The sequence below is a fragment of the Leptidea sinapis genome, chromosome 46 (genome assembly GCF_905404315.1).
Source record: "Leptidea sinapis chromosome 46, ilLepSina1.1, whole genome shotgun sequence".
NCBI classification, from domain to species: domain Eukaryota; kingdom Metazoa; phylum Arthropoda; class Insecta; order Lepidoptera; family Pieridae; genus Leptidea; species Leptidea sinapis.
In genome coordinates this window covers 203,339-227,165 of record NC_066310.1, presented here as the reverse complement: position 1 = coordinate 227,165, position 23,827 = coordinate 203,339, and the positions used below count along the sequence as shown (strand labels likewise).

General features: G+C 36.6%; 1 protein-coding gene and 1 long non-coding RNA gene across 2 annotated transcripts; one reads left to right on the top strand and one right to left on the bottom strand.

Annotated features, from left to right (window-relative positions):
- Positions 1 to 646: 646 nt before the first annotated feature.
- LOC126977905 (uncharacterized) lies at positions 647 to 20,913 on the top strand. The gene is made up of 4 exons (XR_007732451.1): positions 647 to 1,937; positions 4,328 to 4,504; positions 18,158 to 18,259; positions 20,704 to 20,913. It is a non-coding gene; the product is annotated as an uncharacterized LOC126977905 (long non-coding RNA).
- LOC126977901 (uroporphyrinogen-III synthase-like) lies at positions 20,898 to 22,190 on the bottom strand. The gene is made up of 2 exons (XM_050826534.1): positions 21,992 to 22,190; positions 20,898 to 21,856 (listed from the first exon to the last, which is right to left on the bottom strand). Exon 2 carries the CDS (start codon positions 21,780 to 21,782, stop codon positions 21,021 to 21,023), a length of 762 nt encoding a protein of 253 aa, XP_050682491.1. The 5' UTR covers positions 21,783 to 21,856; positions 21,992 to 22,190; the 3' UTR covers positions 20,898 to 21,020.
- Positions 22,191 to 23,827: the final 1,637 nt, after the last annotated feature.

The following is a 23,827-nucleotide window of genomic DNA, read 5'->3' as shown; positions in this document are numbered from 1 at the left end:
AGAAGAAGATAGAAGAGACTTAGTGTTCGATGCGGTGTGACGTGTTGAAGGTACCGCCGCCCACAAGAGGAACAGCGGCAGACCGGCGAAGTGCAAGTTCAGAAAAAGTGAACGCAAATAAAGACTCGTTCCTACAAGCGGAGTATTATTTCCAATCCCTGACCCACTCCCGTGTCAATATCAATCGAATAAATGACGCTATCGGGTGTGCGAGACGCGGGGAAAGGGGTGCGCGAGCGGCCGCCCGGTTACAGATATCTCACATCTCCGCTCTGCCGCGCCGCTTGATCTCTCTCCTCTTGAAACGTTTCCACCGAAGCTAAGCGGAGAGGAGATGTGGAAATAACGAAATCTGATTGCTCATCAAAACGCATCTCCGATCCTCTCGGCTTTGGTGGAAACTGGGCCTGATTCCTGCCGCCGATTTCCACCTTCGCACGAGACGCCACAAGTTAGGATATCATTCCAGCGAGTGCGGTTTTCAAGGAGCTTTCTTTCACGTACTACAAAGCTGTGGAATGAGGTTCCTTGTGCGGTGTTTCCGGGACGATACGACATGGGTTCCTTTAAAAAAGAGCGCGTTCACCTTCCATAAAGGCCGGCAACGTTCCTGTGATTCTTCTGGTGTTCACAGACGGCAAGAGAATGAGGGCGGCGGTGAAAACTTAACAACCCGCACGCTCAAAAAAAAATTAATATTATGCAGTGAAGAAGAACATATCAAAATACTGACGTTTGCCAGTGTTTCGTGTTCGTGTTTATTTGTTGCACAGTTTCCTGATTTCAACGATTTAAGTTCCATGTGGCACAACTATTTCCGAAAGATGCATTTTACTTGGCATTAGGGTTATCATTATAACCATCACGCATACGTATAGCCCCAAAAATAATTTTGCGCGGCGGCCATCTTGAATTTCAAATACGATCAACAAATACCATCTTGAATTTTCATAGAGTTTCACATCATCACAACGATTCTAAAGAAGTTTCACTTCAAAAATTGTTGCAACCAAAATTGTACGTGTTGTTTTCATTAATTTATTTCTTCTTTCCTATTACATATAATCTACTATTTTTATTTAATTTGCAACAAAATCCACACAAACGAAAATCAAAAGGTAACTTATTTGGTTTTGTCAAGGTGACGTTAAAATTTCGAACAAACAGATGCCATATTCTAATTTTCGTTCGCAACGTTAAGATTCGAAAAGTCAATTTTTTTTTTGATTTTTTAATAATATCTGAAAAAACGGTTAGAAGTAGTCGTAGTACTATCTACATGGTAGTTTACGCACTAGATCCAGCTTCCGTCATCCGATTTCTTTCCGTCAGCCGTTAGAAATACATAGTTCTACGAATTACAGCGGGACCGTATTTTCACGAGTACGGATCATACGTAGTGTGAAAGCGCTCTAAGACACGTTTTATAATAACTGTAATAAGAACAGTTACAAAAATAGTTTTTGTAAGTCGCATTATACCTAAGATGTCGTCTGAAATATGAGATAGAATGTTTTTAATACAAAATATTATCTGATAAAGAGCGCTGGAGGTATATTAAATTATAGAGATACATAATTATAATTGTTTGATGGATCTATAGATAGGTAACACTTGAAAGCGTTAAACCGCTAATCGAATGCTACACGATCTAAACGTCTTATATCAGCCAGCACTCTAGATTATATGATGATTCTATTAGTGATAAAATTGTGAAATGTTAATTGAACGTTACCTCATCTCGGGAGAGGTCGAGGGGCACCACTGCTGCTCGTTAATGTTCGCAAGTGACGTGAAGTGCCTCCTGGAGCCGCGAGTCCCGGCAGCGAGCTGCGATGACGAGCGGCCCGGACTCGGCGAGTGGCCGGCTGCGGGCCCACTACCGGGAGAATGTTGTGTTCATGTCGGCTGAAGGTGTGCTAAAGGTTCTCTCCGTTGTGAGTATTGATCTTTATTGTAACTACATAAACAATTTACTAAATCGGTACTTAACAGTGTGTTTTCATACGGGGCGTTGAATTAGCGATGCTGGTATTGACTTAATACCTACCTATTATATCAGAGGCCTGGGAAGAATCTCGTTGGCGTCTTCTGTGATTTATATGGTTTGTGATTGTGTCGAACAAGCAACATTGATCAGGAAACTTCGCCATTGTGGAATTAGAAATTTGCATTTGATATTTTAAAATTTTACATTAGTAATTAATTCCTACCTAAATTGTAGATTAGAAATAGATCTTCTGGCTCAATTATTGTAAAAATAGGGGTTCCAATGGGTTTAATTTTAGGACCTTCTTTATAATATGTTTAAAGAAATTGTTGTTCAACAAATATTCACGATGTAAACAATCTTCTTACTAAAGTTGTAAATTAATTTGATGGGAATAATTTATAGATACATTCTTAATGGTAAAACAAAACATGGAGTAGGTTAGATTAAGCTTGTTGTGTTGAACAATAGTGAATAGCGCTGCTTTTCTAGGTATAATGTTAGATGCTTACTGATTATTATTATCTCGAAATCTCTAGCGATTGCCAATTTCGCGGTCATCTGGAATCTAACTTGGCTTCGAAGAACCTGGTGGTCATAGAGCGAGACACCACCTTTTTCAAGTCGGCCCACATTCTGGCGCCATATACGGCATGTCCGGCCTGGTCCGGTGCACCCCAGTATCAGCTCGAACACTACAGAACTCTGTGAACGACTCGGTCAATTTTGGGGAAAATGACGATGCCACCAATTCCATCTTCGCACCACACTCCGGATGTGTGGCGTTCCTCCATTTGTGTGGCGGTTTTCAAGGATTTTTCTTCTACGTACAACCAAACTATGGAAAGAGCTTTCTTGTGCGGTGTCTCCAGGATGATACGACATAGGTAATGTGGGTGGCGGTAATCCTCTCCTCTTCTCCCATAAAAAGCAATTGGTTCTTTTTATTACCTCACTCCATTTTAATAACTCAAGAATATTCAACACAGATTGAGAAATCACACCGACACAGAGATATTCATATAGAAATGACAGTTCGAACGTTCTATTGTTCTTTTTGAGTGAAATTGGCTGGCTTCCGTTGACCCTTTGGGGTTGTCGGACCTGATCCGGAGCATCGTACATGGAGAGTCATGGCCCCGACAACCATCGACGATAGTTTATATTTCAATCATCAGCCGTCATTGAGATTTATCAATATCTTCAAAATCTTCTTTTAGTTTGATATAGTTAAGGTAGATAATACAGCTTATTTTAATACAATAATACTTTGACACTCGTGAAAAAGCCATATAAAATATACACATCGTATATAATATGTGGAAAATGTTCTCGTCCCAAATACCACAGTGTCTGAAGACGAAGGTTTTCAACCAGTGTGTGTTGCCAGTGATGACTTACGGTACGCAGACGTGGTCGCTAACGATGGGCCTTATGAGAAAGCTCATGGTCGCTCAGAGGGCAATGGAGAGGGCTATGCTCGAAGTTTCCCTGCGAAATTGATTCAGAAATGAGGAGAAACAAAGTTACCGACATAGTCCAAATGATTGCCAAACTGAAGTGGCAGGGCAGGGCACATAATTCGACGGACAGGTGGCCGTTGGGGCCGTAAAGTCCTCGAATAGCGAACACGTACCGGAAGAAGCAGTGTTGGTAGGCCCCCCACAAGATCGCCACAATACGTTGGATGAGGGCAGCGTAGGACATATCGTCGTGGAAATCTTTGGGGGAGGCTTTTGTCCAGCATTGGACGTCTTCCGGCTGATGATGATATATATGGAAAGGGCTTCTTTAATCTCATGAAACACAGCACGGCCGCAGTGTCCGCGAGTGGATCAATGATCGCGGGAACGGGAAGTACTTACCGCTGCTACTTACTACTATCCAAGACGAAGCTGGCTGAAAGTATTGTTGATTCCTTTCCTGATCCATAGAAGGGAAAATATTAATGCCATTAGCAATAAACCACATCTGAAGGATCTTAGGGTTCAAAAAAATATATTTGTATCCATACGTATTCACGCATACACAGCGTCATTCCGAATGTTTTATATTGTAACACGATAGCAGACCAACAGACACAGCGCTCCTCCTCTGTCTCGTAACCAGCAGGTCTCTCTTTCAGTCTCTCTGTTCTCTCAGTCAGTGCTCTTAGCCTTTTTATTTGAGGGTGCGGGTAATGATCACTCACCTGCAGATGGAAAATGATAAGCTTCGCATGTACATCACAAATACCTATTCAGGCATGCGTAGACTCGGGATGGGGCTGCGCTTAGCCTGCAGACCGCTCCGCTTATTTGATTTGTTCGTAATACATCAACTAGCGCGTGTCCCCAGATACTCTGCGTGGTGTCGGCGGTGCTGCTGCTGACGAGCGGCTCGTGCTCCTCGGCTCCGCGGCTACTGTCGGGCGCCGCGCTGCTGCTGCTCGTCTCCGCCACACTCCTCGCCTGTCTCTTCGGTGGGACTGCCCTGGCCATCACCAATTACGCACCGACTGCTTGGCTCCTTTGTGTTAGTGACGTCTCACATTCTCGAAGCTTCTTTGCAGGTTAATAGAAATGGCAAAACTGACGGTGAGTGGTCGTCCAACCAAACTCTCCTGTAGCACCAATGAGCATTTCAGTCAAATAATGTCGTGGATGATGTACTCCGACACGGGCCCAGGGCTATTTATGAACCCCGGGCTCCGCACTAGACTTCGGTCAAACGACTATTTTGATGTTTGATGACGTAAGTAGATTTGATAGGATAATGAGCTGCGTAGTAACGGACTACTCCCTTCTAAATCCAGGAGTCACTCGTCACAAAGAAAAGAAATTGTGTTCAGGTTGAGGGAGGTGTGTCAAACTACTTATATACTGTTGTAGTTTTGCTTATTGTGTCATTCAGTTGTTATTTATAAATTGTAAAATGCTAGCCACTGTTAGCTTTACCCGCGGCTACGGCTCCTAAAATAGGTATCTAATTACATTGAAATAAAAACCTTTCTTTTTTCTCACCATGAACTTTTAAGCATTTCAGAATTCTGACCTTAAGCAATTCCAAAAAATAGGTAACGAACTTAAACAAGGAGGTAACTGCATCAAAAGTAAATTAATAAAGCAAGGTATTTGAAATGTAGATTTGGAAATAGTCATTTTCACTTATTTAAGTCCTGCAGCTAAAAATATTCAAATGTCTCAAGCTACGATATGTAGAGTTATAAAAAACAATTATAAATGTAACCGCTCCGGACGTATTTTGTAAAATCAAGCTGATATTCAGAACACGTTTTGATTGTTGCAACTGGTATTATCAAGAATTTTACAACGTTAGACATTTTTTATGTAATATTTTATTCGCTGATGAAACGCATCTTTCTAATTGTGTACCTAGGTAGTCCCGTTAAAATAAAATAATATGGATAACCGAAGGCCAAGTACTTTTTTCATTTCATTGTATAGTTGCGGTATTTGGAAGAATATATAGAATGATTTATTTCAAAATGTATGATGGAACATTGGCACTTTGAAATATATTGAAATTTTAGATCACATCACTGGTGCGATGCGTCAGTTAAAGCAGCTGCTGACTGCAAAAAATAGCCATATCGAATCTGGGTTGCAGCGCTTTTCACAAAGGATCCGAACTGCAATGTTCTAAAGAGGAAATACAACCGTGACTCAAGATTCTCGGCAAATCTCCCGTGCGAGATCTAAGCATGTTGTCAAGATCGGCGAGCAGGTTTCAAGTATAATTATTTAGTCCAAACGTAATAAATAAAAAACCTGCATATAAATTAAAGCATAACAATTCAAATATTTCCTTAATACCAACTGATGAAATGCCGTCACTAAATATTTCAAATTCCATAGGCTGTGATGAAATAGCAACAAAGGTAATAAAAGAATGTGCATAGGAACTAGCTCCAGTCTTAGCGTACTTAATAAATCTATCGTTTGAAGAAGATAAGTTCCCATAAAATTTTGAAAAGTCAATAGTAACACCTTTATTCAAAGCAGGAGATGATAAAAAGGACGCCAACAACTATCGACCAATCACAATAATTCCTATTATTTAATTAACGATTAAGATATTTTTTGTTAAAAATAATATCATTTTGAAGGAATGAAATGGTTTTCAAAAAGGAATATCAAAAATGTTTGTGTGTTTTTTGCAGATAAGAAAAATATCGGAATGCATGAACAAAAAAATTCCTGTAATGTCTGTGTTTTTTGATATGAGCAAAGCTTTTGACCATGTTTCACATGAAAAGTTATTTTATAAATGCGATCAATTTGGTAGTCGAGGTCTAGCAAATGACTGGTTTAAAAGTTATCTTACAAACCGCACTCAATTCGTTTAAATTACTAACTTACATATTACATATTACTAACTTACATATTTAAATTACTAACTTAACTAATAAACAAGAACGTTTTCGATCGGAACTTAGACATTAAGCGAAAGGTGTAGGTACCACAAGGAAGTATACTGGGTCCACTTCTATCCATAATCTACACGAGTTACCTAGCATTACTAATTATAACTGTACACATTTTGATGATGACATCTCTATTGTAAGTAAATGTAACATTGAATTTACATATGATATAGAAATTAATAAAACAATAACGGACACAATTGAATGGCTTACTGAAAATAGCCAGACTACAAATATAAAAAAAAAACAATGTATATGCAGTATTAGAATAAGAATGGGAAGGGAAAATATATTAATGTTAATTATTATCATAATGAGAATATTAGGATTCCCAAGATTCTTAAACTGAAAAATTTAAAGATTTAAGTAATCATCAAATTGGACAGTTTCATATAGCAAACCATGTGACAGACTAAAGCAATTATTGAAAAGTATCTTAACGTAAGGTTGTACTTAATTGTAAAAGTTCTATACTATTATATTCTTTCTACTGTGCAACAGCTTATGTGCACAAGAAAGTAAGCGTCAATTACAGAACAAATTACTTTTACTCCGTGGACGTTGACAATTGGCAATATATACTAATTTGTTCAGTAATTATATGTTCATATACTATACTAAAAGACTACATACTACATATACTATTTTTAATAAGATTCTGAGTCAAATCTGTAAATATATTTATAAAAAGTTACAGTAATCTACGATTTCGGTATGCCAAAAAGGTTTTTTATGTAAAATTCATCAGTTACACCTTGACTTATCAAAAATATATAACAGCAAATACTACATACAATACATTGACATTAAAATTATTATGTTTTTAAATCGATTCGCATCGTAAGCTGATGAATCGATTCACAAATAAATCTAGGGTCTAAAAGATCAACATCTAAAGAATCGATTTAATTTCCAAGATTGCATTTATTATTACGTAAGTAAATATACATTTTATGAAAAACATACCGTAATAAATGATCTTTTATTTATAATTCGATGATATGTTTTTTCATAATGTATTTATTTCACGAAAAAGTTAAATTTCCCAATGCTTTATATGTAAACTTTAGCAGGTTTCAAAATAATTAGCAGCTCGTTAAATTTAGTAAGAGAGGTTTTATAAAATTTTACAAACTTATTTGTGTATAATTTTAGAATTGAATGTTTATGAAACGGCCCCTGAGAGAGAATAAGATGAACCCAAAATTCTCTATTTCTTCTTCTTTTTTTGTATCTCAAGTACGAAATCATACACTACAATCTCCACTTCCATTGCGTGTACATCTTTACAGTTCTGCCGAAAAAATGACCGTCGTATGCGTTGAGGCTGTGAAATATCTGCGAAAGACGTTTGCTCGCAATGCAGACTTTATGTGTGCCTCGATAGCACAAAAAGTGCGTCGTCTGCGATAGGCCTTAGCGAAATTTTACAAAAAAGTGAAATAGATTTTCTTAATCGGTCAATAACAATCACGTTCTATACATATTGACAATGCACCTCAAGAAAATCAAAGTCGAAATAAGCACATGCCACAATTGACACCATAATAAGCTTCGACTGCTATGTCTATGTATATGTCGTTTACTCCAGTCACAGTACACACATTATGTCTGTGCTCCAGTTGTTTAAAATTTTATTGGTCAATAGGCAGCAATGTTAACACTATTTCAGTTTCAGCTGCGTATTTTGAATTTAGAACCCGTTTTGGACAGTGACAGGAGTGGAGTAGCAGTTAGGTATTTTTTTAAACCCACACGAAAAAAAGGGTTGTTATAAGTTTTACGTTCGTCAGTCTTTCCCTATTTTCCGATCAAGATCTGTTCAGTTGGAGTTGGTTTTTTACGCTTTTAATCAAAAATAACACTCATATTATAAAGGGGAAAGTTTGTATGTTTATTTATTGGCTTTTGTTTCTATTTGTTACTTCTTTACGTTCTAAAGGGATTTTGAGATGAGATAAACTTTCTAATGATAGAAAATTATACTCAAATATGATATTTTTATTTATTATATTTTGTTTCTATAAAATAATTAGTTAGTTAAATGTTAAGTTTCTTCACATCTCTCTCTTGTTACCAACTGGCGCCAATTCTCTTTCATACCCTCGTGTACGGGAAAGCTGAAAAATATTAGCTTTTACTAGCTAGCTAGCTAGGTAACGATACTATTTTATTATCCATAAGGTAAGATTCTAAAACACTTTTCCAAAACAAGAGATATAATATGCTCTAAAAAGTATAAAAATAATTGCGTATTTTTATACAATCTAATACTAGTAACGATTATTGTTGGTTGTTTTTTGGTTACTTATTTTTTATTTTAAGATTTTTAGTGAATCTATACTAACTAATAATTTGTCTAAATAAATATGTGTAGATCTACTAAATTTTGCAATGCAGCAATGAACGTGAGTGCATTGCAATTATTACAGACAGTTAGAATCGAGCCTCACACAGATCGCACCCTTACTGTAAATCGTTAAGGAGTTCCATTGATTCCATTGATATTTGACTACGACAATTACTTGACCATAACGACGTGACGGTAGGTGACTCACATATCCTAATAGCATATAAAAGATGCGGCCTAGTATTATTAATTTTCTCCTGAGAATTGAAGAGTTCCGTTACTTTGTCATACATTCCATAATCAGAACCTCACCAAATTACCTTTGAAGTATTTTCTTTCCAATAAAAAAAGAATTACCGAAATCGGTTGGCGCGATACTGAGTTATCGTTAATTTCTCGCGTACATACTTATATCAAATTTAAGTTTTCTCATGGTTGACATTATCAGATCTGGACCAAAATGGGACCACATGGGAAGCACCAGCTTTCAGACATAAAAAAATATACCGTCGAATTGAGAACCTGCTCCTATTTTTAAGTTGGTTAAAAAGAGCGACTCTATTGTTTTCATTTCTGACTGTGTCCTTTCATCTGTCCCATTCTAACCAGCGCGTCTTGTCTGGGGCCTTGTCAATAATTGTTCCATATTTAATGAAAAAAATATTCGTTGTATTAAATTACTTACGCTTTTTGCATATCAATCTTATATAAATAAAACAACCTTACCGATGTTAAGTCACACCATCTTTTTTTTGAGTCGTTAATGTCTTATTTAAGCACTTTTGATAGCACACTTAGGCTTGTTAATTGACACACGACTAAGGAGAAAAGTGTGCTTATATTGAATTTAAGCACACTTTTGCCGTTCCGTTATCAGACTGCGAATGATATGTTATTAATATGTATAGAACGTCATTGGTCAGTAACGATAATGAAGACAAATCATATTGGATTATGATTAATATTATGTGAACATCTTATGTACAATGTTTCTTGCAAATAAAAATTTATTGTTTGTAACATGCCATATGCAAGAAATGTATACGATATCCAAAATAAGCATATACAAAAACTAAATTCACTTCTACACACTAGTACACTTTTTTACAATATTAATGTAAATTTATTATTTGATCTTAATAGGTTTATTAAAACATATAAATTGACAAAAGATGGAATGTAGATATCTAGTTATCTCTTTATTATAGCGACATATTGCTAAGTTTTTAGCACACGATATTCAAATTGACCCTGTTACCACAAGGGTATCCTTCTGCCAATATTGTGGTACAAAAATCTTCTTTTACTGAGCAGATTAAATGTAATTGCGATAGTTTGTATAAAAATCCAAAAGAATATAAGTATTTTAAACTAAATAAGGAGACAACAGAGGCCTTCTCTTGCTTGAAAAATTATTTTAAGGAGGGCTTACTCACGGATAAAGTGAACTAGAACTAGTAATAAGGTTTTGAATGTATTTTTAAATTCAACAATTGTGTAGCAGGTTCACTAGAACATGGATGAAGTTTTATTCAAAACCACAAAATCAGATAAAAAACTGCTTATTTGTGAAGACTTTAAAATAACTAAATATTTTAGAAAATAGTACTATAAGTATTAAATTATTCAATCTATTTAAATCATACAACTTTTCCAATATCTTTAGGGAACCCACAAGAAAATGTATATAAGCTGTTCTAGGGTTGTTAAGAATCGTCTCGTGGTCAGGTCCGACGACTTCCAGCCTTCCGAACAAACCGGATTCCGAAAAGGCTTTAGCACCATAGACCACATACAAACGCTGCGGCAGGTTATACAGAAGAGCAGTATAACCTGCCACTATGCTTGGCGTTCGTGAACTATGCGAAAGCCTTTGACTCGATCGAGACCTGGGCGGTGCTTCAGGCTCTCCAGAGGTGCCACATTGATTACCGATATATTGAAGCGTTGAAGTGTTTGTATAGAAACGCCACCATGTCTGTCCGTCTCCAGGATCAGATCTCGATGCCTATCCGACTGCAGCGGGGAGTCAGACAAGGCGATGTCATATCGCCCAAGCTGTTCACCGCTGCGTTGGAAGATGTCTTTAAGCTTCTGGACTGGAACTGTTTGGGCATCAACATCAACGGCGAATACATCACTCACCTTCGATTCGCAGACGATATCGTAATCATGGCAGAGACCATGGAAGACTTAAGTCATATGCTCGATGGCCTCAATACAGCATCCCAAGGAGTAGGTCTCAAAATAAACATGGACAAGACGAAGATGATGTCAAATGTCGATGTCGCACCTACTCCTATAAGAATTGGGAACTGTACTCTCGAAATTGTCGACGAGTACGTCTACCTCGGACAAACAATCCAGTTAGTCCAATTTCGCGAAAGAGGTCTCTCCATGAATCCAACTCGGATCGGCAGCCTTCGGGTAGCTCGGTAAAATCTTCTCGTCCCAAATACCACAGTGTCTGAAGACAAAGGTTTTCAACCAGTGTGTGTTGCCAGTGATGACTTACGGTACGCAGACGTGTTCGCTTACTATGAGCCTGATGAGAAAGCTCAGGTCGCCCAGAGGGCAATGGAGAGGGCTATGCTCGGAGATCCGTAGGGCAACCAAAGTCACCGACATAGCCCAAACGATTGTGAAACTGAAGTGACAGTGGCCAGGGCATATAGTGCAACGGACAGATGGTGGGTGACACAGAATCGGAGATAGTGGCAGCCAGCGAAACGGCCAGAGAGATCATATAGCTAGAGAGAAGCTTATGGTGACTGGGGATGTCCATGCAGAACTTCAACTGGACAGTCAGTCTGCAATATATTTAGCCCATGACCGGCATTATGAAAGGCACCCGAGGATGAAGCACATTCAGCTACGACTATATTTCTTTGTACGCGAGTGTGTGACTACAGGAAGCCTTAAGGTAAAGTAGATGCAGCGAAACAGCTCGTCGACTTCCTAACCAAGCCCCGGATAAAAGAGCAGAGCACTCTTATAGGCTAAGCCTAGCCAAAAACGAGCCGGGATGTTAAGAAGAAAGTATTCCTTTCGGCACTTTCTTGGTGAACGAACAATGTCATTGTTGTTTTGTGTTGACATCTGTCTAATTGTTTTTGTTTCTATAATTATTAATATATTATACTCGTGCTTACATCCAATCAGTTCTTTATTCGTTAAAATTAAACACTAACTAATTACCTTATGTATTAATTATAATATTATTTAAATATTAATTAAGTAAAGTAATTAATTGTATAATTAAAAAAATAGGGGTTAAACACGGACGAGAAAAAAAAGAACGACTCCGCGCCGTGATTGATTAGCAAGTGAAGCACCGTTATGCTAGTGTCTGTGCGATTACGGGGGATACTAGTTACACAATTTTTTCTCCCTTAAATAATCATAATATATGGCCACAAATACTTATATAGTATCGTTTTTACACTTTTTCATAACGCACGACGGCATTTTAAAAATATTTTATTGAGACGCAAACTGATCTGCCTGCCTAAATGGCCGCCTATCGGCCTGTAGTAGTTTCAGTGTGTGCGTGGGGCTATGTATTTACACGTTAATTGGCTTGTTTTGACTTTTGGTGCTACACTGTTATGTAAGGTGACACGGAGTCCTTATTTTTTTACTAGTCCGTGGGGTTTAAGTATGAAATTTCCGTTTTATTATACCGAATAGGTACTTACTTCGAATTGACATAGAACCTTCAAGGTTTGAGATTTATGAGAAAAACTTTTTTTACATGGTACCAATGTAGTTCTTCTTTAAAAAATGTGCAACATTAGTTTTTCGACTTTTAGTAGTTTTTACACGCTTTATGTTAGCTTCACTAGTATGTTTGTAACTGACTCCTTGGCCGTTTTGACATAGATATTATAATAGTGATGTGAAATGTCAATTTATTCTCGAAAATTGACAAAAAGAAACAGTAATTTGCTCCTTCAATGTAATTATTAATTAATACGAAACTTCATGAGTAGACAAACGTCAAAACGTCGGTGATCTCCGCCTTGCTGAATTAAGTAATCCTTCAATATATCTAAAATATTTTTACACGCTTTATATTAGCTTCACTTGTATGCTTGTATGTATGTGTGTAACTGACTCCTTTAGACGTGCTTTTGATCCACTTTAAACTTCCAGATTTCATTCAAACTTTGTAGATTTTTCGAGGACCGATGACAATACACTAATTTGATAAGATTATTCCATTATTAAATTTGCAAAATAAGATTGTTGCCAATTTAAATAATTTTTAAATACATAAATCACTAATAAGCGGCATCTAGTAATTATTGTAATCTGAAAAAGAACCGCGTGACATATCAAAACAGTTCCACAAAATTATAGTATCTAGTTCGTTTAGAAGCGAATAGATGGCGGTGAATTTTTATATCACGCCATCTAGCAGCATTTTAATAAACTCTTAAGGCACTTATGAAATGATATCATGGAACGTACGCTTATACAAATGATTCTGTAATGTTTTTATTTTCGAAAAGATGGCGCTGTTTAAAAAAGTCAGTTTCCATTATTGAACTGATTACTGAGCTAATTATTATAAGAGCGACTAGTTCGGTGATCTCCGGCTAGCTGAATTAAGTGATCTTTCAATATAACTAAAATATTTTTATTCGCAAATATTAAAATCCCTTCATTCAATCTAAAAAAATTAACTAAAAATTTAAAAACAAATAATAGTTAAAAAAAAACGCTTATTTTAATGAAATATAAATTAATATTACACTATTTTCAATTAAAATTTATTTTCTATTTCTTTTTTAATTTTATATAAAGCATGTTTTTTAATTTCTTTAAACTATTATTTATTATTAGTCAGCTTAGACAAGAATGAAATATTGGAGTGTTATTTGAATACGAGTTCTGTCGCGACAGAAACAGCTCGCAATATCAATGTTGCGTTTGGAGAGGGGACTCAATGAACGCACCTTGTGATTGTAATTTTTTAAACGCTTTCGTGATGGAAACTTTGATTTGAAGAACGAACCACCGGGGGACCGCCCCCACAGGTAGAAGTAACAGAGTAGCAATGAATTGAAATGATGTTGGAAGCCGATCCGAACCAAACTAACCAGGAATTAGCGGCATGGTTTAACGTTACCTTACCAACAATATTGACTCATTTGCGTCAAATCAATTCAAATTCAAATATTTTTATTCAAAATAGGATGTGACATCACTTATTGAAATTCAAAAAACTACCACCCATTCCAAAATGAATGCCTCAGGCCTGAGAAGAATGGGCGCAACAAACTCAGCGGGCTTTTTTTTCATCAAAAATATGTTTTACAATAATTAAAGTCACATTCACAAAGTAACAAAGTAAGATTGTACAATTAAACTTATTATTTAAAAGCCTGAGGGCGGTCGCTCCATTCCCAATCTGTGGTACCATTAAGAAAGTCATTTATGTTATAGTAACCCTTACCACACAAACGTTTTTTAACAATTCTTTTGAATAACGTAATACTTTTGTTTTGAACATTTTCTGGGATCCTGTTGTAAAAGCATATACATCGCCCCACAAAAGACTTGCTAACTCGACTTAGCCGAGTAGTAGGCATTATAAGCTTACTTCTGTTCCTGGTGTTAACATTATGGTTATGACAGTTTCTTGCAAATTAACATCGCCCCACAAAAGACTTGCTAACTCGACTTAGCCGAGTAGTAGGCATTAAGAGCTTATGTCTGTTCCTGGTGTTAACATTATGGTTATGACAGTTTCTTGCAAATTAACTTATGTGCCTATGAACATACATTACATTATCAAGAATATATTGAGAAGCAACAGTCAAGATGTTAATTTCTTTGAATTTTGCTCTCAATGATTCCTTAGGGCCTAGGTTATAAATAGCGCTAATAGCCCTCTTCTGCAGCACAAACATTGTATTAATATCGGCAGCGCTGCCCCACGGCAATATACCATAGGTACTATGGAAGTAACTAAAGTATACAAGTCGCGCCGTATCTATGTCAGTTAATTGTCTAATCTAACCGCGTATGCTGCAGAACTAAGTCTGTTCGCCAATCCTTCAATATGGGGGCCCCATTGTAATTTGGAATCCAGAGTAATGCCAAGAAATTTAGCAGATTCCACCGGTTTTATCACCTCTCCGTTTAACACAACACTTGCATCAACATTTTTGACATTTGGTACGGTAAATTTTATATATTTCGTTTTCTTGCCATTTAACAATAGGTTATAAACGCTAAACCAGTACATGATGTCAGATAGAATATCGTTCACTTCGTCATACATAGCTTGGTTTCTTTTCACTTTCTAAATCAGTGAAGTGTCGTCCGCAAATAATACTACCTTATGTTTTTTCTCTATAAGATTAGGAAGATCATTTATATAGATAAGGAAGAGGAATGGTTCGAGAATAGACCCTTGTGGTACCCCCATATTGAGAGGAGTCCCGGGAGATCTCCTGCCATTCACGTTCACCTTCTGAATTCTATTGTTTAGATATGAAATCAGAAGATCGAGCGCAGTTCCCTTTATGTCATAGTGACATAGCTTCCTGACCAGCGTTGAATGTTGAACACAATCAAAAGCCTTAGATAAATCACAGAATATGCCAAGTGCACTCTGCGATTCCTCTCAGGCATCAAAAATATTCTTGATAAGTTCAACACATGCATCTGTTGTTGAACGTCCCCTAGTAAAGCCAAATTGTTTCAAATGAAGTAACTTAGGAGAGTTAAAGTAAGTAAGCATTTGGCTTAAAAATTTTTTTTAAATAATTTTACCAAAGGTCGGCATAACCGACACAGGACGATAGTTATTCGGGTCACAAGAGCATCCCGACTTAAATATTGGTGTAATTTTACTATGTTTCAGAAGGTCAGGAAATACGCCATGATTAATACAATTACTAAAGACTATCGCAAGATATTGTGCTATGACATCAATTATTGAACTTATTATTTTAACAGAAATGCCCCATATATCAGCAGTTTTTTCATGTCTAGATTATTTACATACGTTTTAATTATTTCTCCAGGGCTAACAAAACTAAAGGAGGAGACAAGAGTGTTTGTGATAGAAACTGGAATCTCAGAACAAAAAAATTCGCAAAAGCAGTAGCAACTTCCTGCTGAGATTGAATTATTGTATTGTTTATTGATAGATTGTATTCAATGTTGCGGTCTTTCAATCTTCCAGATTCCCAGTTAATAATATTCCAAGTCATCTTTATTTTATTTAGTGCATTTTTAATTATTTGTCTGATTTGCATAGACTTTGCAATAGAACAAACACTTTTAAATAATTTAGAGTATTTTTTAATATACTCGAGAGAAGATGCATCATGATTATGCAATGATCTCTCACTATATAGTTCATATAGCCTTTGTCTGCTCCTATGAATGCCAGCTGTTGCCCAATCATTAAATGATAGGAGACCACCTGATTTGACTGTCTTAGAAGTAAAAATAGCAGCAAACTCTGTTTTAATTATGTTAAATAACATATCATACATTTCATTCGGATTAATATTATATGTGAATAAATCCAAATTTGAGGGTTTAACTGCCACATTGCCTCTATATTTATCCATTCGCCTATTATACACAGGAACAAACGTAAACTTTTTAATTTTAGTACATTTCTTGACCTCAATATTAAAAGAGGCTAACTGACCAAAGTCGTCTGAACTCAGTTTGTTATTTATTGCCTGAGAAATGTGTTTATAATTGGTAAGTATGTTATCAATACAGCTTTTGGAAGTGCCAGTTACTCTAGTAGGCTCTAAGATAATATTGGTTAAATAAAATGATTTCAATAAAGATCTGAATCTTATACTGGTCGTGAATTTTTCTAATAAATAAATATTAAAATCACCACATATCATGATATACTTCTTACACTCAGATAATTTTAATAAAACCTTCTCCAATACACTTTAAAATAATTCATATACTGCATCTGGGGGTCTGTGTATACTAACAACAATGGCGCGCTCGAGCTCTGCACAGGCTATTTCAATTGTACGTTCAACAGAGAGGCCCACAATATCTTCTCGTTCTTTGAATTTAAATAATTTACTTACCAGAATAAGAGAGACGCCACGTGTAGCTTTTTCTCTGCTAAACGCACTTGCCACCTGATGACCACTGAAGTTCAAGATAAGCTCATATTTTCTGAGCCAGTGCTCTGTTAAACATAAAATTCTTCAAAACATAAAGTTCAAGTTCTTTACCTAATAATCCTTGCATGTTTTGGTGCATCAGGTTTGCAATTTTACAATTATTACTTATTCTAGTACTTACTTGTTATATTATATTGTGTTTTTACACTGCTAGAGGGGCCCCTATTGTCTTATAAAATAAAAAAATTAAAAATAGGTGCCTCATGATTTGACAGATCTGCAGAAAGAAACGCGTGTTGAAACTTGTTTTGCCTTGTTGAATCAATATAGGAATGAAGGAATGTTGGATCGAATTGTGCCATGCTATGGAAAGTGGATTCTTTACGATGACCGTAAGCGAAAAATTCAATGGCTGACTCCAGGCCAAAAGTCCCAACAGTGTCGTAAAGCAAAGCTTACCAATAAAAAGGTAATAGTAACTGTTTGGTGGTCTCAGCATAGTGTTATACTATAGTTTTCTCCGATCTGGTCAAGTAATAACGGCAGATGTCTACTGTGCCGACCTCCGAACAATGATACCAAAACTAGCAGTGCAACAGCCCCGACGCATGAATCGATATTCACCATTATTGCTCCATAATAACGCGAGACCTCATACAGCACGAGAAACCCTTTTAACTCTACAGGTACTGCAATTAGTAACCATTCGTCACCCTCCGTACTCGCCAGACCTTCCTCCAACGGACTACAATATTTTTCGTGATTAGGACAATTTTCTACGTGATAAAAAGTTTTCTTCTCAGGAGGTAGTGCAGTAGGCGTTCACAGAGTTTATCGTATCTAGAACAACACAGTTCTATCGCAAGGGCATAAATGACCTTCCTATTAGATGGCCGCAATGTATAGACAATAATGGTAATTATTTTGATTAAATAAATATGTTAGATTAAAAAAAACGATTTCAATTTTTCAGTACAAATCGACACTTTAATACATAACCTGTAATATAAATTCGATTGTTACCTCGCAAATTCAAATCTCTATTTTTCGAAAACATTTTATATCTTTGAGCTAAGATTTCGCCGGACATTATAATATTGTTGAATGAGTAAGTAGGTTATATATTCGATTGTTACTGTGATTGGGTTGGTAAGTCCAGCTCCAGTTGCGTCACGCTGGTAGATAATTAATGTGGCTATGTGGCGTGATATCAGACTGTGATAACACTACAGAACCTCGATCGGTAATGTCGCGCCTCCTTGCAGGATATTATAGTATCGTGCGCCATCGGAGCCGGCCTGTTGCTGGTTGCCGCCCTCGGAATAGCTCTCTGTCACATGGAGCATGGAGTGGACTACGTGCACGCGGTCAGTATGACGAAGAAGAATTACGGCTACCGGTGAAACTGTTCAGTTCCTATTGAATAGTTGTAACGAAGAAATGAAACAATGTACAATATGTCGCCAACTTTTCTGTACGTTTCTGTAGGTACCTTCCATCCAGGTTCCATCATTTAGGCTTCCCAGTCAGTTTATGTGAGTGGATCTCCAGCTTCCTCACTGGGCGCAGCATACAGGTCGTGGTCGACGGTTATTGCTCGAACCCGAAGCCCGTGAACGCTGGAGTGCCCCAAGGCTGTGTGCTATCTCCCACGCTGTTTCTTCTGCATATCAATGATATGTTGGACATTTCCAACATACATTCATATTCATATTTATTTATTTGCTATTTAATAGGGTGGTACAAATTTGGTCTTACAATAGCTTAAAGTATCTCCTATTTAGCCATTACCTTGCAAACTTGGTATTGGGCACAAATTTTATTACAATATAAATTAATTTATTTTATATAACACAAAATTCACACAGCAAATTTATAATTTGATATAATATAAAAAAAATATTAAAGTCAAGATAAGAATAATCCACTTAGAATGCAATATCAAAATCCTTTACTCTTTGTGGTCAAAAAACTCTTAGAATAAAATGTGTTTTCAAGAAGCTAACTGTGTAAGGATACAGACGATAGCACTGGTGATGTCTTATAAACGGGCCATGCAAATCTCTCTCGGGAAATCGTCGACAGTGCCGGGAGAAACTTGTGTCTTCTATCGAGTCCTCTCTTTAGAAGGTCGCGGAATGGCGTAAATTGAACCTTGTCAAATTTCACCCCCAAAAGACTCAAATTTGCGCGTTTACCACTAAAAAACCCGATTTGTCATATCACCGCTCTTCGACACCTCCCTTAAAGCCTCGCCGAGTATCGGAAAACTGAGTCTCGAAATCAGGTCCGCCACATATGGAGATTGCTGTCCTCCCTGGTCTTATACGCCCCAGTTCGATACATCAGCTCACAGCAGCTCGAATTATCGGGGTCGCAGTGTTCTGTGAACGGCTAGATAACTTTGCGTTGCGTAGAGACGTTGCTTCATTGTGTGTCTTCTACCATATTTATTATATTATATATTACCGTACGGGAAGTTTTCCGAAGAGCTGTTCCACCTGATTCCTATCGCCGAATTCCACCTTCACACGATACGCCATAAATAAGATATCATCTCAACCATCTGGATGTGTGGCGGTCCTCCACAGTGCGGTTTTCAGGAAACTTTCTTCCACGTACCTACTACAAAGCTTACCATATTAAGGTAAGCAAGATTTCTCCCGTGATCTGTAGGTACTAAGTGAGCCGAGCTATTCTGCAGTGGGAATTTGCTCTAACACAGAATCTGTAACTGATTGGATTTTGGATGTGAGCAAGGAGTGGGTGAGGGTGAACAGTCTATATGCGTTTCTACTATGGGACCTGTAAAGGCACGGGTCACGTGGTCCTCGCAGTCAATATTCTAGTTCGCTCCGACGTTGCTGCAAATAATTCAAATATCAATCAATCAAAGAGAGACAGCTTGTTGGTACCGTTATTCATAGCTTAAGTAAGTACTTACTAACTTCTTACTTACCTAGGTGGCTGCAGCAAAATTCAACTTCGTGCATATTAGGTCAATTTTAATGTTTATTTAAATAAATTGACCGGAAATAACGAAGGTTAAAACCCGGAAAACCTTAATTAAAAAGTTCCATTAAAGTAAACCTGTGATGAAGCTTTCGCTGTACCAATTGAAGTCAACCTTGTTCTTCAGGTTTGCTTTCAAGCTGCGACCATGCTCTCGTGGCATTCGTCCTTGTTGTCTCAAACATCAGCACTCAATTATCCATAATTACTATAGTCAATCAACGGTACAACAATATTATCACAAGACATACTCAGGCACCAAGTGTTTCAAATAGCACAATTCCCTATTGTCAATAAAGAGGAAAGCTCACTCAATGCAAGGTGTTCATTAATTACTAATCAAGTTATAAAATCAGGAAGGGTCAAATCAAAACTCTCCAATCTTTAAAAAAATACTCCTTAATTATAATTTATCACTGTAACAATTCATTAGTTCTTTTCCTGGTATTATTAACTGTAGGTATGTGTATGTTTAAATTATATATGGTATATTATGGAAAGCACCACCTACTGTTATCTTATCAATTACAACTAATTCATTTTAGGCAGTATATGTTGCCTGGTAGAAATTGTTCATATGTGACAAGGCTTGTATTAGCGGTTTTTGTTATATTTCATTATTTTGTGGTGTGTAATAAAAATATATTTCATTTCAAGTTAGGTATAACAGAAAAAAATGGGTTCAACATCAGATTCCAAGGTCAAATATTATATCAATAAACCTTTTAGGTACATAAGTTTCGTTCTGCACCAAATAGTATCAACTATTTAAATAAAGGTGCCCATGTGAAAATTGCAGCCTCTAGCAATGGTGAATGCTGGCCTGGTGATAGGGAGTGCAGTGATCACCTACATGAGTGTCATGAGAGGCCGGGACACTCTTCATACAACACCTGCTCCTCACACCCACCACACCAATGAACAAGATGTCTGATCTGTATTAATATTATAGATACCAACATATAGCTTAAGAGGTTTAATAATGTAAAAATATAATAAAAATTGTTTAATATTATAATACATTCAATATTAGCATTGTTATAAAATGTAATTACAGTTAGTTTTATTTGCATGTCAAAGATTCAATACAGTATATACAAGACCAACACCAGATACTTAAAGCTTCTTCTGACTTTTATCTAAACTTGTGAAATAATCTCTGACTGTCTCAATGAGAGTGTCAGCCCTCGGCCTACTGGCCACCCCTGCTATCTCCACTCCCAGGTTCTCTATCTTGTGAGCTGTGGAGTTGCCAATAGCAAAGTGAGGTAAGTTAGAGAGCTTGTTGTTGAAAGTCTGCAGCTGTCGGTAGACATACTCGCAGCCTGACGGACTGAAGAACACCATGCAGCATGGGTTCACATTGTTGTTCAAATCCATCAGATTTTCCCTTAAGCTGTTATTTTCTTTAGTTTCATACACAGTCAGTGGATCCACTTCAATCCCTGACCTCTTCAATATGTTAGGTAATACCTCAGATCTTAAATTTCCACAAGGAAAAAGAAATTTGCTTGGCACTGGATTCTCTGAAGTAATTAATTTAGCTAAGTTTTCTGCATTGCCAGTCTCTAAGCCGAGTGATTCCAGGCCCAACATAAGTTTTATTTTGTGACCACTCGCCTCACCAACAGTGTAAATTCTCTTTGAATTCCATATGTTATACTTGGAGGGCGACCAGCACTTGGATATGGCTTCGACAGCTCTTGGACTTGTCAAGATGATGCCATGGTAGTCTGCCAGCTTCAACTTCTCACAAAGTTCCTGCAAGTTGATGAAAATGAACTCCAAAGGCTCCACAAATATAGCTTCATAATTATTATCCTCACACACTTTTCTATAATCTTCAGATGTACTCTTAAATAGGACAACCTTCTTCATGACTTTGATTCTCAGAGATACAGCATTTAATGTTCTTTCTTTGTTCAAACGGTTACTACACAACAAGGTTGACCCTGAAAAGGCAGGAAACATGGAGAGAAATATGTAAGGCATTGAATTATAAACAAGCACCCGAACAGCCTTCTTCACTTTTGAATAAACTAGATTTTAGATTATTTTGAACATTAATTAGTATTTACTAAGCTTACATTAATTATTCAAACAAAACTATACATCACGGAAGGAAATTGCGAATAAGTTTTATTTTGGCCATCATTTAATTTCTTCACTTTGATGCTTTTTCTACATAATACAAATTACGATACTCGCTAGCACAGCTTGGTAGGTAGGTACCTACTTTACTTTGCCAAATGCTAAAAGTTAAAACTCGAGCGAATCAACATGACTGACGTCTGACACCTGACTCGAATGACGTTTCAGCCTAGCGCAACTCTAGAAAAAAGTGATTCACTCGATTGCTTGAAACGTGCAGTCATTGATAGATTGACAGATGACGGCTATAATCTTGTTTAAAACGGAGATAGCTAAATCTAAAATCCACAGCGCTTTCAAACTTAGCCGGATGATACTTTGTCGCCAATCCCCATACTGTACCTAATTACTACAAACTTATGACAAATCACTGCACGTGTCGTACTAAACTAAATTTAAATTTTTACTTAGGCAGTCCCGCCTCATAATATTGGAAAGAGGATGTAAATACTATTACATCCTCTTTGTGACGTTTGTGCAAAATACTTCTTGTTTCCATTACACTTTCTTGTGCGAAAGCGAATAGTATTTTTATTTTTTAAACGTCTTATTCATGATATTATACTAGCTGACCCGGCAAACGTTGTTTTGCCATATAAAGTATTTTTAGTGTTCGACCGTTTTTTCTCCGACTTACTTTTTAAATCAGACTATCACGAAAAAGTCTTTTCATATTTCGGGTTAATATTTACACTCACAAAAATGTGGCTTTCTATTGGTACCTAACAGTCAAAGTCAAATAAACTTTATTCAAATAGGCTTAAACAAAGCGGTTCTGGTTTGAATTTATCACATAAGAAACTCAACGGCCTCTCTTTTCAATCAAATAGAGTATTTAACAAAGGCTGTAATATACATAACAAATTAGTTTGTAAGGTTTTTCGGTTTCCGGTATTACAACAGTAAACATCGAACTCTTGTCACTCCGTAAACTTAATCATTTTAAAAATAAATAACAACTCTGAGTAGTACTTCAGTAGTTCTTATAACGTGTACATTAGTGTAGTGAAGAGATTCACTAAATTAGTTTCACATGTTTCCTCAAAATTGCCAAAGTAAAAGAAGATTTGTAACACCAACAATGTGAGGTTATATGTTACAACATTCTAACACATAAACGTAAACAAGTGGCAGTGCTTTAGTATTAACATTCATAGTGAACAAAGTGAAGTGATTATAATAAAACTTTAACAAAAGTGAATTACTTGAAATAAACGAAAGTGTATATACAAAAATAGCGACTCCATCTTAACCTACTAATCTACGTCGACTTCCGGCACTGACAAGTGACAGCTGACATTTCAAACTTCAAACCAACCAGACATATCAACTAGCTGTCAAATTGGGGCTACCAGTTCAGAAAAAAAACATCCGAAAAGGTAGAAGTTTAGAAACAAACCTACCATGGAACAACAAATGACAGATTTATGGAACAAAATGTTAGAGCAATAACAAAAACAGACAGATTCAATAAACTTAACAGTACACAATACAATACGCTCTACAATAGACGAGAAGTCAAAACCTATAACACGGGAAACGGAGAAGCTGAAAAAAGAAAATGAAGTATTAAAATCTAAGATAAAATCCCTAGAAGCAGACTGTAAGAAAAACAATATTATAATACACGGCATAGAAGAAAGTGAAAGTAATAGTGGCGAACTAATGGAGTTCGTATTAAAAACTCTTAACAACATAAATAAGAATATAAACTCTGCGGAATGGGATGTCAGCAATCAGCAATATAGAAAGGTTGGGAAAGAAAACCCAAA

Excerpts from the sequence above, each read along its gene's own strand:
- LOC126977901 (XM_050826534.1), bottom strand. The coding sequence starts at position 21,782 with ATGAAGAAGGTTGTCCTATTTAAGAGTACATCTGAAGATTATAGAAAA.